Genomic DNA, 12098 nt, shown 5'->3' on the forward strand with positions numbered 1-12098 from the left:
GCTGGAGGGGAGAAGGCCACCACAGGGCAGCAGAAGGCAGAGGCAGGAGGACCCTTCGAGGGGCACGACAGGCCAGGAAATAGGATCAACTTCCTTAACTATGATGTTTCACTGCATACTGGAAACCAACACACTTGCCTATTTAAAACAATCCAGTGGTCATTTTGTGATGTATGAAAATATCAAATCACTGTGTTGTGCACAGGGAACCAACATAGTGTTGTAGGTCAGTTATACTTTAAACACACACACACACACACCCCAATAACAACTCCACCAGTTCTCAGCAAAATAGTTCTGGCCTTCCACCCCCTTGCAGAAATTTCCAGATTTAAGACAGTGGATTAGGCCGTCATTGTCTTTCAAGGGCTCGCCTCCCTGCACTGACAAATGGACACTTGACTACATACAGGCCACATATTTCAAGACGTATTTCCCAGCTATTGCTATTTTTAAAACACAACTAAAGCCAGACCAAACCACAGCAAAGAAAATCCTAAGGATCTGTTTACTGGAAATATCTACAAAGGTTTGCAATGTCGGCAGCGAAGTGCAAACAGAGCTGGCTCTGGTGAGAACTTCAGTTATGAAATAAAAAAAAGAAAATCCTAAGCAGTTCTTCACACCAGTTTTCCAGAAAACCCCACCAAAGGTGTATTTCCCCTTCAACTTCTGACTTTACCAGGCTGTCAGGAAGCAAACCACCTGCTCTTTTCTAGATGGATCCGGAGAAAGGTCTGGTCTTAAAGAGCCTCCCCTCTCCACACTCCCCTCTCCCACCGCCATCCCCACTCCCACCCACCACCTCAGTGACGGGCTGCTGAGCCAGGATCACTCACCCTGAAGACAGACAGAAAGGACCAGCCTTCGAAGAGAGTTAGGATTCGCCTCTGAGCACGTCGCTGCCAGGTGGAGGACTCCGGGCTCCCAGACACCCAGCTGTGACACCTCCCGCTGCGAAGGTACCAACCTCCCCCCACTCCCCGCCCCTCCCAGCCCCCTGAACAACCAGCTGAGAACCAGAAAGAAAAGCCTGCTTTGCCCAGGGCTGAGGAGAGACACAAGGGGGCCGCTTGGGCGGGAATTCCTCCCGGGAAAACACGCAGGGTCCATGTCACTACCCAGAGGGCCAGATCTGGGGATTTTGAGCCTTCCTCCAGGGATGAGGGGCTGTGGGCTGGGGAAGACCACCCGACCCAGTCGCGGGTGGAGCTCGGACAGACCCTCCACTCAGCCACTAGCGGGCGCCTCTCCTTTTTCAATGCTTTTAATGCTTTTCAGATGGTGAGAGGCTGTGCTGGTGGCCGAGAGCACCCCACACCCCTTCCTTCAGGAGACACTTGAAAGGGACCACGCTCCCCCCTTGAAGCCCCATCTCAAGCGGTAGAATGTCCTCTCCAGTTTGGTCCTGCCTCCGGCCCCAGAGTCTCCCCCAAGCCCTGGGGAAGGGGCGCCTCTGGCCTCTCCTAGGAGCTGACGATGTGGCCGGACCAGGTCTCGTGCTTGGTGCCCGGTGCCAGGTGGGTGATGACCACCTCCACGGCCTGCAGCTTCTCGTTCTTGGGCGGAATGGAGCACATCTTATAGGTGACCTCATCGCCTTCCACGGGGACGTACTCCCCCTCCACGCTGTGGGGTGGGGAGAGAGCACTCAGGGCCGGCACTCAGAGAAGCCAGGACACCAGCCCTCGCAGAGGAACTGCCGCCCTGCCCTGCCACCAGGGGGCACCACCATGGCCCTCTGGTCGTGGCTAAGGAGCCCCACACCCAATCAGCTCCTTCCCTGGGACCTCGGTTGCTGAGACAGAGATGGAGCCCCACCCCCTGGGGATGCTCACATGGCATGTTAAACGAGGGCACCGAGGGCCTGATGGAGGGAACAGCGGGGAAAGGCAGTCTGAGCCCGAGTTGGGGGATGGCCCGGGGGGAGGGTTTCCTGAGCAGCACCCCGACCCCCTGACCCATCCAGGAGTCCCAGAAACCAGGCTACACCTCTGCTGTTCAACTCCTCAGAACCCCAGTGAGCTTTCCAGAAAGTCCGTTTCCCTTACTTTCTATGGGACATGAGTCACCATCTCACCCGTGATAGGGAGGTGCCCAGCTTGATGTCCCCTTGATGAGACCCCAGGAGGAAAATCCCTTCAGATCCTGAGCACCAATACCAGCCAGCTCCCCCGGAACTGGTTTGCCTTGACTGAAGAATAACATCGCAGATGGTGCTGCCCTCTTTGATTTGGCCACCAGGAAGCTCAGGAATAAACATGTAGCCCACTTCTAGCAGTGGAACTAGGCATCACAGTATCCCCATCTTTCTTATCTGCCCCCCAACCCTTTCCTTTCTAATTTTTTTGGTGCACTGTGTGTATCCTTGTCAACCACTACAAATCCTTTCTGGAAAGAGGCAATGTGGAGATACATGTCTGCATCCACGCATGATTCATACATACGTGAAAGGCATTGCTCTAGCGTCATCCTCGTGTCTACGCTGTACGGGGGGGTCTACTGAAGACCTGGCGTGTAAGAATGTTGGGGGAGGGTCAGAAGGGATAACTCTCCCATCCCAGCAGACATGTGCAACAGGATCCTAATTCCAAAAACATGGTTTCTATGTAGACAAGGTCTGCTGTGTGGGGTAAGGACTTTGCCTGCCACAATCGGAAAGACTGGGGAGCTGCCGCTGAGGTCAAGGGTTGGGGTGCGGGTCGGGGTGCCAATCGGATCCCCACAGATCTGCAGGCTGCTTAGAAGATCAGAAGTGAAGCACAGGCTGCTGGATGCCTTCCAGCCCCAAGACCAAGGACGTGTGGGCTCCACCCTGGGTCCCCCCCACTGCCCGCCCCAGGGTTTCCAGACACTCAGGAAGGAAGGACGTCAGTGAGCAAGTGGCAGGAGAAAGGGTCCAGCCCCAAACTTCCTTCCTGGAACAGAGCGCAGGCAGCCCCCCGCCTCACCAAGCTGCTTCCCCCGAGGAAGTGCAGGAGCCCAGCCGCCAGGTGAAACACAGCTCCCCAGACTCACAGGGACGCTCCTCCCCACCCACCAGACCCACACGGGCACTCAGACCCACCCCAAGCAGATCTCAACTCACACATGCGCACACGCAGTCGCCTACAGCCTGACACACTGCCACCACCACCACGGGCTCACGACCCCACCGCTGAACACGGTCACACACAGATCACAAGCAGAGTCACACACACCTGGCTGCACAACCATCATCATAGCCGGCGCCCAGGAGAGTCACACGCTCTCCCTGCCTCCTCGGCGCCACGGCAGCACCCACCCCAGACACAGCCCACCCAGACTGGCCGCTGTCTTACTCGGAGATGTGCAGGAAGATGTCAGGGCCGCCGTCGGCCGGGGTGATGAAGCCGTGGCCCTTGGACCGACAGAAGCATTTGCAAACTCCTTTGTAGACAGGGCCCTGTGAAGCCCGCACCGTCCTGCCAGAGAGAGGAGAAAGCGTGAGCGGCCCCCGCCAGCCCTCCAGAACAGCCCCCGGCTTCCCGGGCACACCCAGCTCATCCCAGTGCCCACCCACGCTGTGCCCCAGGGAGTCCTGGCCAGGGCCACCACGTACAGCTGTGCAGGCTGTGCACTGCACAACTCTGGGAGCCATTCACAGAGACCCTGGTGACAAGGACTCTCTGAATGACGCTGGCAGAGTTTTCTCAGGCCTCACTTTCCCCCTCTGACTAAAAGCTCTCTGCGCATCCCTCCCTCCGAAGGCTATTAGCAGCAGCAGCTAGCAGCAGCCTCCACTCGTTGGCCTGAGCTCTGCATCTCCCAGGCACCGTGTGGGTCCCCTGTGGCACCGTGGCCACCCTGCTACTGTCCCCCTTTTGCAGCCATGAAGTCAAGGGTTCACGGGGGAAGAGGCCTGTGTGTCGTTAAAGCCTGATGATTTAAGACCCCAGCGGTTTCCCACCCCTGGCCATCGCCAATCCTTGCCCCCAGCTCGTGACAGCCTCAAGTGGGCCTGGAGCAGCGCCGTACAGTTTACGAGGCGCCTGCCCAGTTTCTCACCATCAGCCCTTTCCCAACCCCGAGTCTCCCATCTGACAGGGACATGAGGCTCTCTGGACCCCGCAGGCGACCTATCTCAGGAAGCCTGACACTCACGCTGAGAAGGTCCTTGTCCGGCGAGTGGGCAGTGGGCTCGGGACCACGTTGCCCCGAAGCGGGGATGGTGAGCGGTCTCGGGCCTGTTGGGTATCCAGCAGCCCGGCCGAGGACTGGTGGGTGGGGTGCTGTGATGGGGGAGGAGGCTCAGATGACATGGCCGACCTGGAGAGGGACAGGGGCTCTCAGGGGCTCATGCCTTGCAAGGAGGGGCCTCCCCACCCCAGCGTCTGCCATCTGAGACTCATTCTTCTGGCTGTGGAATGCAGGCTCGAGGCTCACTCAGCGTGGAGGTCACCTGCTCCAGAAACACGCCTGGCTCACTCCAGCCGGGGCAGGCGCCTGGTCTGGGCTCCTGCAGCTGCCGTGGGCCTCCCGCTATCATTGCTCTGTACGGAAATGCCAGGTCGCATCACTGACAAGGACACCATTGGCCCCCTCTATGTTCCCAGTGCCCAGCACAGACCCTGGCACACGCCAGGCCAGGCGTGGTAAATCTTTGTGGAAGGAAGGAAAGGAGGGAGGGCGGGAGCAGGGAGGCAGGAAGGCAGGGCGGGCGGGGATGTTTCAATGCCAACCACCTAGATAAGGACTCCAGCCACTCATCAGACATTTCCTGGCCCCGGCTAAGTGCCGGACACTGTGGGGAAGGCAGAGGCAAAAAAGGGACCAACACTCAAGTGTTCCTCCAGGAAACTCCGGGACACAAACCAAAGAAGGCTCAGACCCTAAGTCAGGCCTGCATCCGGGAGAGGGAAGCCCGGCAGGTAAGTGTGTGGGACCCTGAGGGGCAGGGGCATTTCAAAGGCAGCATCTCCACCTGGACCCTTACTCAGATCCAGGCCTTAAAGTTAATTTCCACACAGCCTGAGTCTCCAATTGCTGCTAAGAAATCGAATTCCCTCCGTGACCCCTAACATGCATCAGAGGCTGGGGGCAGACCCAGCTGGAGGGGCTGGAGGGAGCGGACTCCATAGTCCCTGCCTCGCTCTGGCAACTGTGTCAAGAGCAGCACGTGGCCGCTGTACCCAACACACTGGCAGCCTTGCCTCAAGGCCACGAGGAAAAAGCAAAGCCCAGGAGCCAAAGGACCTTGGCTGAGTCCTTTCCCCTCTCTGGGATCAATTTTCCCATCTGCACAGTGGGGCAGCTGGGTGGGCATCACTCAGCACCTGCTCAGGAAGGGGGATGGGGACTCAAGGTGGAGCAGAGCGGGGCCCTGTGGCCCCAGGACAGTGGAGGAGGCCGACTCGGACATCACCCCCGTTCACAGGGCAGCCCTGCTGGGTTCTGTGTGGTTCACATGGGGTTTTCAAATTTAAAATATGAGCTATCTTTTAAACATCCCAGGAGTTTGCTCCAAAATCTATGTTTCCAACTAGTTTGAAAAAACTAGCAGCTTTGACAGCCTGGAGCCTCCAGTCCACCAGCCCTGCCCCATGCGTGCCTGGTCTATAGCAATACGCAGCCCCAGGACACCAGTTTTCAACCTGCATCCTCCAGGGAAAGGGCCGCCTCCTTCCTCGAAAGGACGAAACCTCTTCCTCCATTGTCCCCACAGTCCCCCACAGACCCCCCCCCCACTCCCCTTTCAGGACTCGCTCCCTCTGGCTGGGAAGGGAGAGGGCTGCCTGGCTTCCCGGGGGAAGTGATATAGCTACCTCCTGACCCTTCTCTCAGCCACAGCCGCAGCCAGCCCAGAAAGGCCCCGGCTCCTTGGCCCGGGGGTCAGAGCTCCAGCATGACCCACCAGTACAGGTCATAGAGTCCTAGAATGTTCAATGCCTGGGGTTCTGGGAAGGGGGCCAGCCCAGAGAAGGGAAAGCCCCACGCAGGACAGCAGGTGGGACCACTGCGTCCTGGTGACACCAGGGTGAGGTGGGGAAGTGCCCTCCCCCGCATCCACAATCTCCCTCTTTCCCCTGATGTCAGGCACATCTGACTTCAAATCCCACCCTGCCGGCTGTGTGATCTTGGGCAAGTTACTTAACCTCTCTGGACCTTGGTTTCTGCATGAGGAAAATGGGGATTTTAATAGTTCTGACTTCACACCATTGTCATGAAGTTGAAATGAAACAATACATGTTAGGCACTCTGCATACCCTCCACCCAGAACAAGTGAGCATTAAGTGTCAGCTACGATTGTTGTTATAACTGTCATCATAAAGTCATTCAACAAATATGTGCCCGGTGTCAGGCCCTGTTCATGGCACTAGAGACACGGCTGAATTTGGAGCCAGAGAAGAAACAGGTCAATAAATATATAAGCAAAATCATTACAGGTGGTTCCCTGGTGGCCTAGTGGTTAGGATTCCAGGCTTTCATTGCCATGGTCCAGGTTCAATCCCTGGTAGGGGAACTGAGATCCCACAAGCTGCGTGGTGTGGCCAAAAAATAAATAACCATTACAGACTGCTGAAAGGGCTGATAAGAAATACATAGAGGGACATAAAAAGTAGCAGGGTTGGGGTGCCACTCTAATGAGGGTGCAGGCTGGGTCCCGGACAGTAAGAAAGAGTGGACCATTTACAAAACAGAGGGAGGCTCTTCCAGGTGTGGGAAACAGCCTGTGCAAAGGCTCTGAGGTTGGCAAGGGCAGGTGTGACTGGAGGCCAGCAAGGAGACTGGGGGCGGGGGGGTGGCCGGGGCACTGGGGAAGGAGGGGTGAGAGGTGAGAGGCAGGTTGGGTTGGAGGGCAACACCATCATCCCCATGTGTCTTCATTCTTCACATCCATGTCTGTCTGACTGTCCCCATGTCCCCTGCCAGGGCTACCTCCCCCTAGGTTAATGAAGCAGGCCCAAACTGGGGCCCCCCTTCTCTCTCCACCCCAGCCCCCTTGACTCCCCTAGTATACCCAGTCCAGCAGAGATGCTAATGGAAGCCCACCCTCTTGAGCGGGGAGCAACCTGAAGGCAGCATGGAGTCCCTCCACATCCTGGGGCCCGGCACTGGGGCTGGGACAGAGCAGGGTCTTAACCAGCATTAGGACCCGAAGCCCCCGCTGGAGTTCATGTGTACTTGTGTGCTCGGTGCCTTGCACAGTCGAGCAGCAGCAGGGGGCTCCACGCATGAGTACCTGGCAGTGGGAGAAACTGAGGCATGGGGGGCACTAGAGCCTCTCGGAGTGGGAACGGGAAGGTAAGTGCCAGCCTGGGAGACTCAGGATCCTTAACCACCACCCTGCCCGCCTCCCCTGGGCCATCAGAGCTGAAAGCAGCTGGGGCAGCTGGAGCAGGCCTGGACAAGAGCCAGCCCGCCCCCAGGGACCTGCGTGGGGAGGGGGAGCAGCATGGGGGAGGGGGCAGGGAGAAGGAGTGCATGGCCTCTGTGTGGGGAGGCCTGGGTTAAAGTCCAGCTGTAAGGAAAACAGCTGGGGGAGGGGGGAGCCAGTAGCCCAGGAGCCAGCTCTGGGGCCCACTGCTGCCCTCCAACACACAGATGGGGGGTGTGCGGCAGTCACCCCCCCACCCTCATCCCCACCCACCGGTGCTTCCAACCAGCAACTGCTCTCCCAGCAACACCAGGGGAGCTTTGGAACTGACCCTGGAGGAGGCAGGGCCCACCCGCTGCCACTAGCCCCCCTCCTGGACGCCCTCAACTCCCTACAGCTGCAGGGCATTTGCAAACAGGCAACTGAGGCTCAGTCTGCTAGGAGGCTCTAGGCCAGACCCGGGACGGGCCTCAGGGCTGCAGCAAACTCAGACGGAATGTCACGCCCAAGGCATGCCACGGCTGCTGAGCTGTGTGCACACACCTGTGTGTGTGCGTGTGCGTGAATGCGTGTGGCTGTGTGTGCACAGGACTGTAATGGGCGTATTTGGCTCTGCTCACATGTGTGGTGTATGTGCGCACGTGTGTGTCTGAAGCCAGGCGCACACGTGGATGCACACCTGTCACTGCCTGTTTGTGCACATCAGTGGATGGGGCGAGGCCACCCCACCCCCGGCACCAGCAGGGCCTTTACCCTGGGAAAGGGCAGGAAGGGGGCCTCAGACCAAAATAGCCTGGGAATTTTCCACAGGCCCTGCATGTCCTCCTGGAAGGTTCAGAGAGTTCAGCTGGGCACCAGGCTCTGGTCTTCCTGACCCCTCTTCCACCCACCCACATATCAAGGGACTGGAGACCCAATCCTGCAGAGCTCCTGCTAACCCCCTCCCCTCCTCTCAGCCTCAAACCCCACCAGTCCCACCAATCGTATCAAGGACAAGTCTGTCTTGAGCCAAGTAGCCAGTTGCTGACTCCAGGGAGGGGATCCTTGGCAGTGCTATCCATCATTTACACTTTAGTGAGAAGGAGTTTGCAGTTCATTCCACAAGGCTGCATTGTTGGCAGCTTTCAGACGATCGAGGGCAGGGAGATGGAGGGGAAGAGCTGAGTTCAAGCTGGGAGCTTCATTCTCAGCATGGTTCTCAGCAAAGCCAGATCTCTCCAAGCCTACTCTGAAAAATGGGGTGTCGAGCCTTCCATGGGTTTCTGGATGGGGGAGGCCAGGGCTGGGCACCATGTTCAGACACCTCCCAGGTGTCTGGCAGGTGGGGATGACTACTAGCCCGCGTGAAGGGAACAGGACAGGACACTGGAGAAAGTCGGTGCTAAAATGGAGATGCTGAAGATGGGGGCGGAGTCCAGATTCTGCATTTCTAAGGAGTTCCCCCCAGCAAGGTAGATGCTGGTCAACCGACACAGAGTAGAACACACACAAGAGTAGTGCGGGTTACCGGGTTATCGGCCTTGCCCACCACTCAACCAGCATAAGAGGGTGGAAGGGAAATTTTGGGGGGGGGGCTCTAGATGAGTCACAAAGTCACCTTAGTACACCCAGGTTCCTCGTCTGTAAGCTGAGGCAGCAGAGACGCCTCCCTTCCCTTCTCAGCCTCCAGCCCAGCTAAGCCCCAGCCCCGCAGAACCAAGGGCACGTGGGCCGAGGGGCTGGGTGAGCCAGCGGAGGCTGGACAGTGGGGTCCCAGGAAGCAGGAGAGGCCCATGAGGAGCCCGAGGCGGGCTTGGGCCACATTCCCCTCCATTGTTCGGGGGAGAGTGGGGCTCAGGCGGGGGAGGCGGGGAATAGAGCGAGGATAGAGGGGAGGGGGAAAGGGGGAAAGGAAGGGGGCGGGGACTCAAGGGGCGGGGATTCAGAGAGCGCCGAGGCCAAGGGGTGGGGCGGGGAGTCAGCGGGGAGGGAGCGGAGTTGGGGTAACTGGGGAATTAAGTGGAGGGGGCGCAAGGGCGGGGCGGCCTGGCTGGAGCCTGCAGCGCCAGCAGCAGGAAGAAATACGAACTCGGCGCGGAGGGTGCAGCCCGCGATGCCCGCGTCCGGGGAGGGGGAGCAAGCCCAGCCGGGAACTGCTCGGCCGCCCCAGAGTGCTAGGAAGAGGCCAGAAACCCGAGGGCCATTGACCAGGAAGAAGAGGCGCCCCTCCAGCACTGCCCCCCGTTAGCGCTCCCGAACACGCCCGCCCCGCCCAGGACCCTGCGCCCGCCGGCTCCCAGCCTGGGCAGCCCTCCTGGGAGGAGCCCAAGCCCTTGTTCGTAACTAGGGGCCTACTCCGCACCCCATCACCCCCACTTCCAGCCCTCCTGTATTCCATTCTCGCCTCCATTCTCCCAGGGCTTCGGTCAGACCTGAGTCTCAGGCCTAACTCTGCACTCCACTCCCTCTGTGACCCCTGGCAAGCGACCTCATCGCTCCCTGCCTCAGTTTGCCCATCTGTCAAATGGGACAGTCCTGGTGCAGCCTCCCAGCCCGGCGGACGTCGTGCGGAGGATGTTGTGCAGGGGGTACCAGATACAAAGGCTCGGAAACAATGGTGGAGCCGCTAACGATAGAACTGTCAGGCCTGGGGCCATCTAGAATAATCCCTCCCATTCCTGTCCCTGCTGATGGGACACAAACCAAATGCCCTGACTTTGCCACTCCGTGAGACAAAGACCCACCCTCGTCCCCGCCCAGGACCCAGAGCCCGGCGCTGGGCCTGGCTCAGCTCATTGCGAGCATCTACTCCGGGCTGGGCTGGGCGGCGCTACAGGCCCCAGTTCGGGCTCTGCTGGGGCTCCTGCGCCAGCTGGGGGCGGGGGCGTGGGCGGGGGTGGGGGGGAGGGAGTGACAAACATGGCAGCTTTGAGAAGCGCGGTCATCAAGTCCGCCCGGGGAAGGCGAGCACAGAGGGGGCTTGGAGGAGGGCCCTGGCCCCGAGGAGGCAGCGGCTGCTTCGAGTCCTAAAGGCGGAGTGGGGAAGTTTTTCCTGGGACCTGCAGGGGCAAAGGCCCAGGGGGAGGGAGGACGGGCGGCAGAAAGAGGATGGGAGGGTCTCGGGGGAAGATAATAGAAAGCTCTGTTGAAAAGTTTGAGACTTGACCGACAATGGGGGGCATCAGTGGACGATTTTAAGCCGGGGGTTGATCTGAACCTGTTTTTACAAGTCCTCCCTGGGTTCAGGGTGGCGAACGCATTGGAGGGGCAAGACTCCTCCAATGAGGGAGTGAAGAGACCAAGAAATATCCAAAAAGCCAGTAAAAAATGTTAACAGTAGCTAACGTTCCTCCCCGCACTGGGTCAGCCATGTCCTTTTATTCTTACTCACCCCGTTATGATAGGAAAAGTTACATCCCCAGTCTACGGATGGGGAGACGGAGGCTCAGAGAAGCCTCCTACTTTGCAGTGAGACACCCCCGCCTGTGGGAACGGAGATCGTGCCTGGAGGGGCTTATCTCCTGTCCCCCACCCCCAATACACACATCCACTCCAACCCCAGATAAGCTATGGGGACCAGGGGCTTCCTTGTTAGAAATCAATACAAAACAAAAAACCGTTGCATTTCCGGCCTGCAAACTTGGGCTGCCAGTGAGGCTGTCGGGAGGGAGCCTGTGGGCGCGGAAGAAGTTTCTCGGCAAGGCCTCTGGGGCCCCTCATCCAGACGCAAACACACCGGGCGAGCGCCAGGCAGCTCCTCCTCCCCAGACGCGGCCAATCGTCCGGCGCCGGGATACCCCCAGCCCACCTCCCCGCCAAGCCCGGCCGACGTCCCACCACTGAGCCCACAGCTGGCGCGGCCAGGCCTGGCTGGGAGCTGTCTCCACCTCCCCGAGCGGCGCCCCCCACCCCCGCCGCGCCTCGCCCCAGCGCACCGCGAGTCACCCCATCCTGCTCCAGCCCACAGGCGAAAGCAGGGGGAGGGTGGTAAGGGGTGGGGGCGGGCGGGGGCGGGACGAGGAGGAGGGGAGGTTTTTTTCCGCTAGAAGAAAACAGGTGGGCAGACGGGAAATGCAACCCGACGTCCGCCTCACATCCCTCCAGCTGCTGCCACACCCACCATTCTCCAGAGGGGGATGAGTAACCCGCGCTCCCCAAATAGGCCAAGGCGGCCCGGGTATTTCCTAGGGGCCTAGAGAGACCCAGCCTGGGGCCCTCTGCCGGCGAGCTGGAAGACCCTGCAGAGGGGGCGGTGAATGGGGGCAGCGGCGGCAGAAGAGGCCGAGGTCCCATCCCGGAGGTTCCTGGGCCTCCCTCGGGGCGGGGGCACCACACGACACCCCTCCTGGGGTCCCCGGAGAAGCTCCCTACCTGACGATCTACTCCGCTCAGCCAGCTGCTCTGCTCGAACTGCGGGAACAGAGCTGCGGAGGGGGCGCGGTTCGCGGGGCGGGCTCGCCGCGTCCCCGCCCCTGACCCCGCCCCCAGGAGCTCTCAGCCAATGGGACTGCGGTCTGGGGCAGGGGCGGGGCGGGCGGGAGCACAGCCCCGGCGGGATCTTTGTGTCCTCGCGCGCGACTGGCGGGATCGCCGGGCGCATGGCCTTAGGGGGGACCCGGCTTCAGGCCTGTGCCATACCCCGGCCAGAAAACTCCCCTGAAAAGGGAGAGAATCTGGTCTTCGCGCCCGAACAGGTCCCTCCCCTAGCCAACGGCGTCGGGTCTGGTCCCCCACCTGACCTTAGCTCCAGAAACCGGACGGCCCAGGGGCACCTCCGTTTTAG

General features: G+C 59.8%; 1 protein-coding gene across 2 annotated transcripts; it reads right to left on the bottom strand.

The window, feature by feature from the left end:
• Positions 1–1037: 1037 nt before the first annotated feature.
• On the bottom strand, positions 1038–11730 carry CARHSP1 (calcium regulated heat stable protein 1). Of its 2 annotated transcripts, XM_060033042.1 has the most exons (5): positions 11687–11730; positions 4123–4287; positions 3321–3443; positions 2448–2510; positions 1038–1629 (listed from the first exon to the last, which is right to left on the bottom strand). In XM_060033042.1, the coding sequence occupies exons 2-5, from the start codon at positions 4278–4280 to the stop codon at positions 1467–1469; spliced, it is 507 nt and encodes a 168-aa protein (XP_059889025.1). In that variant the 5' UTR covers positions 4281–4287; positions 11687–11730; the 3' UTR covers positions 1038–1466. The 2 variants fall into 2 exon arrangements, with proteins under 2 accessions (XP_059889025.1, XP_059889026.1); XM_060033043.1 differs by lacking the exon at positions 2448–2510.
• Positions 11731–12098: the final 368 nt, after the last annotated feature.

This window comes from Delphinus delphis, chromosome 15, assembly GCF_949987515.2.
Source record: "Delphinus delphis chromosome 15, mDelDel1.2, whole genome shotgun sequence".
NCBI lineage: Eukaryota > Metazoa > Chordata > Mammalia > Artiodactyla > Delphinidae > Delphinus > Delphinus delphis.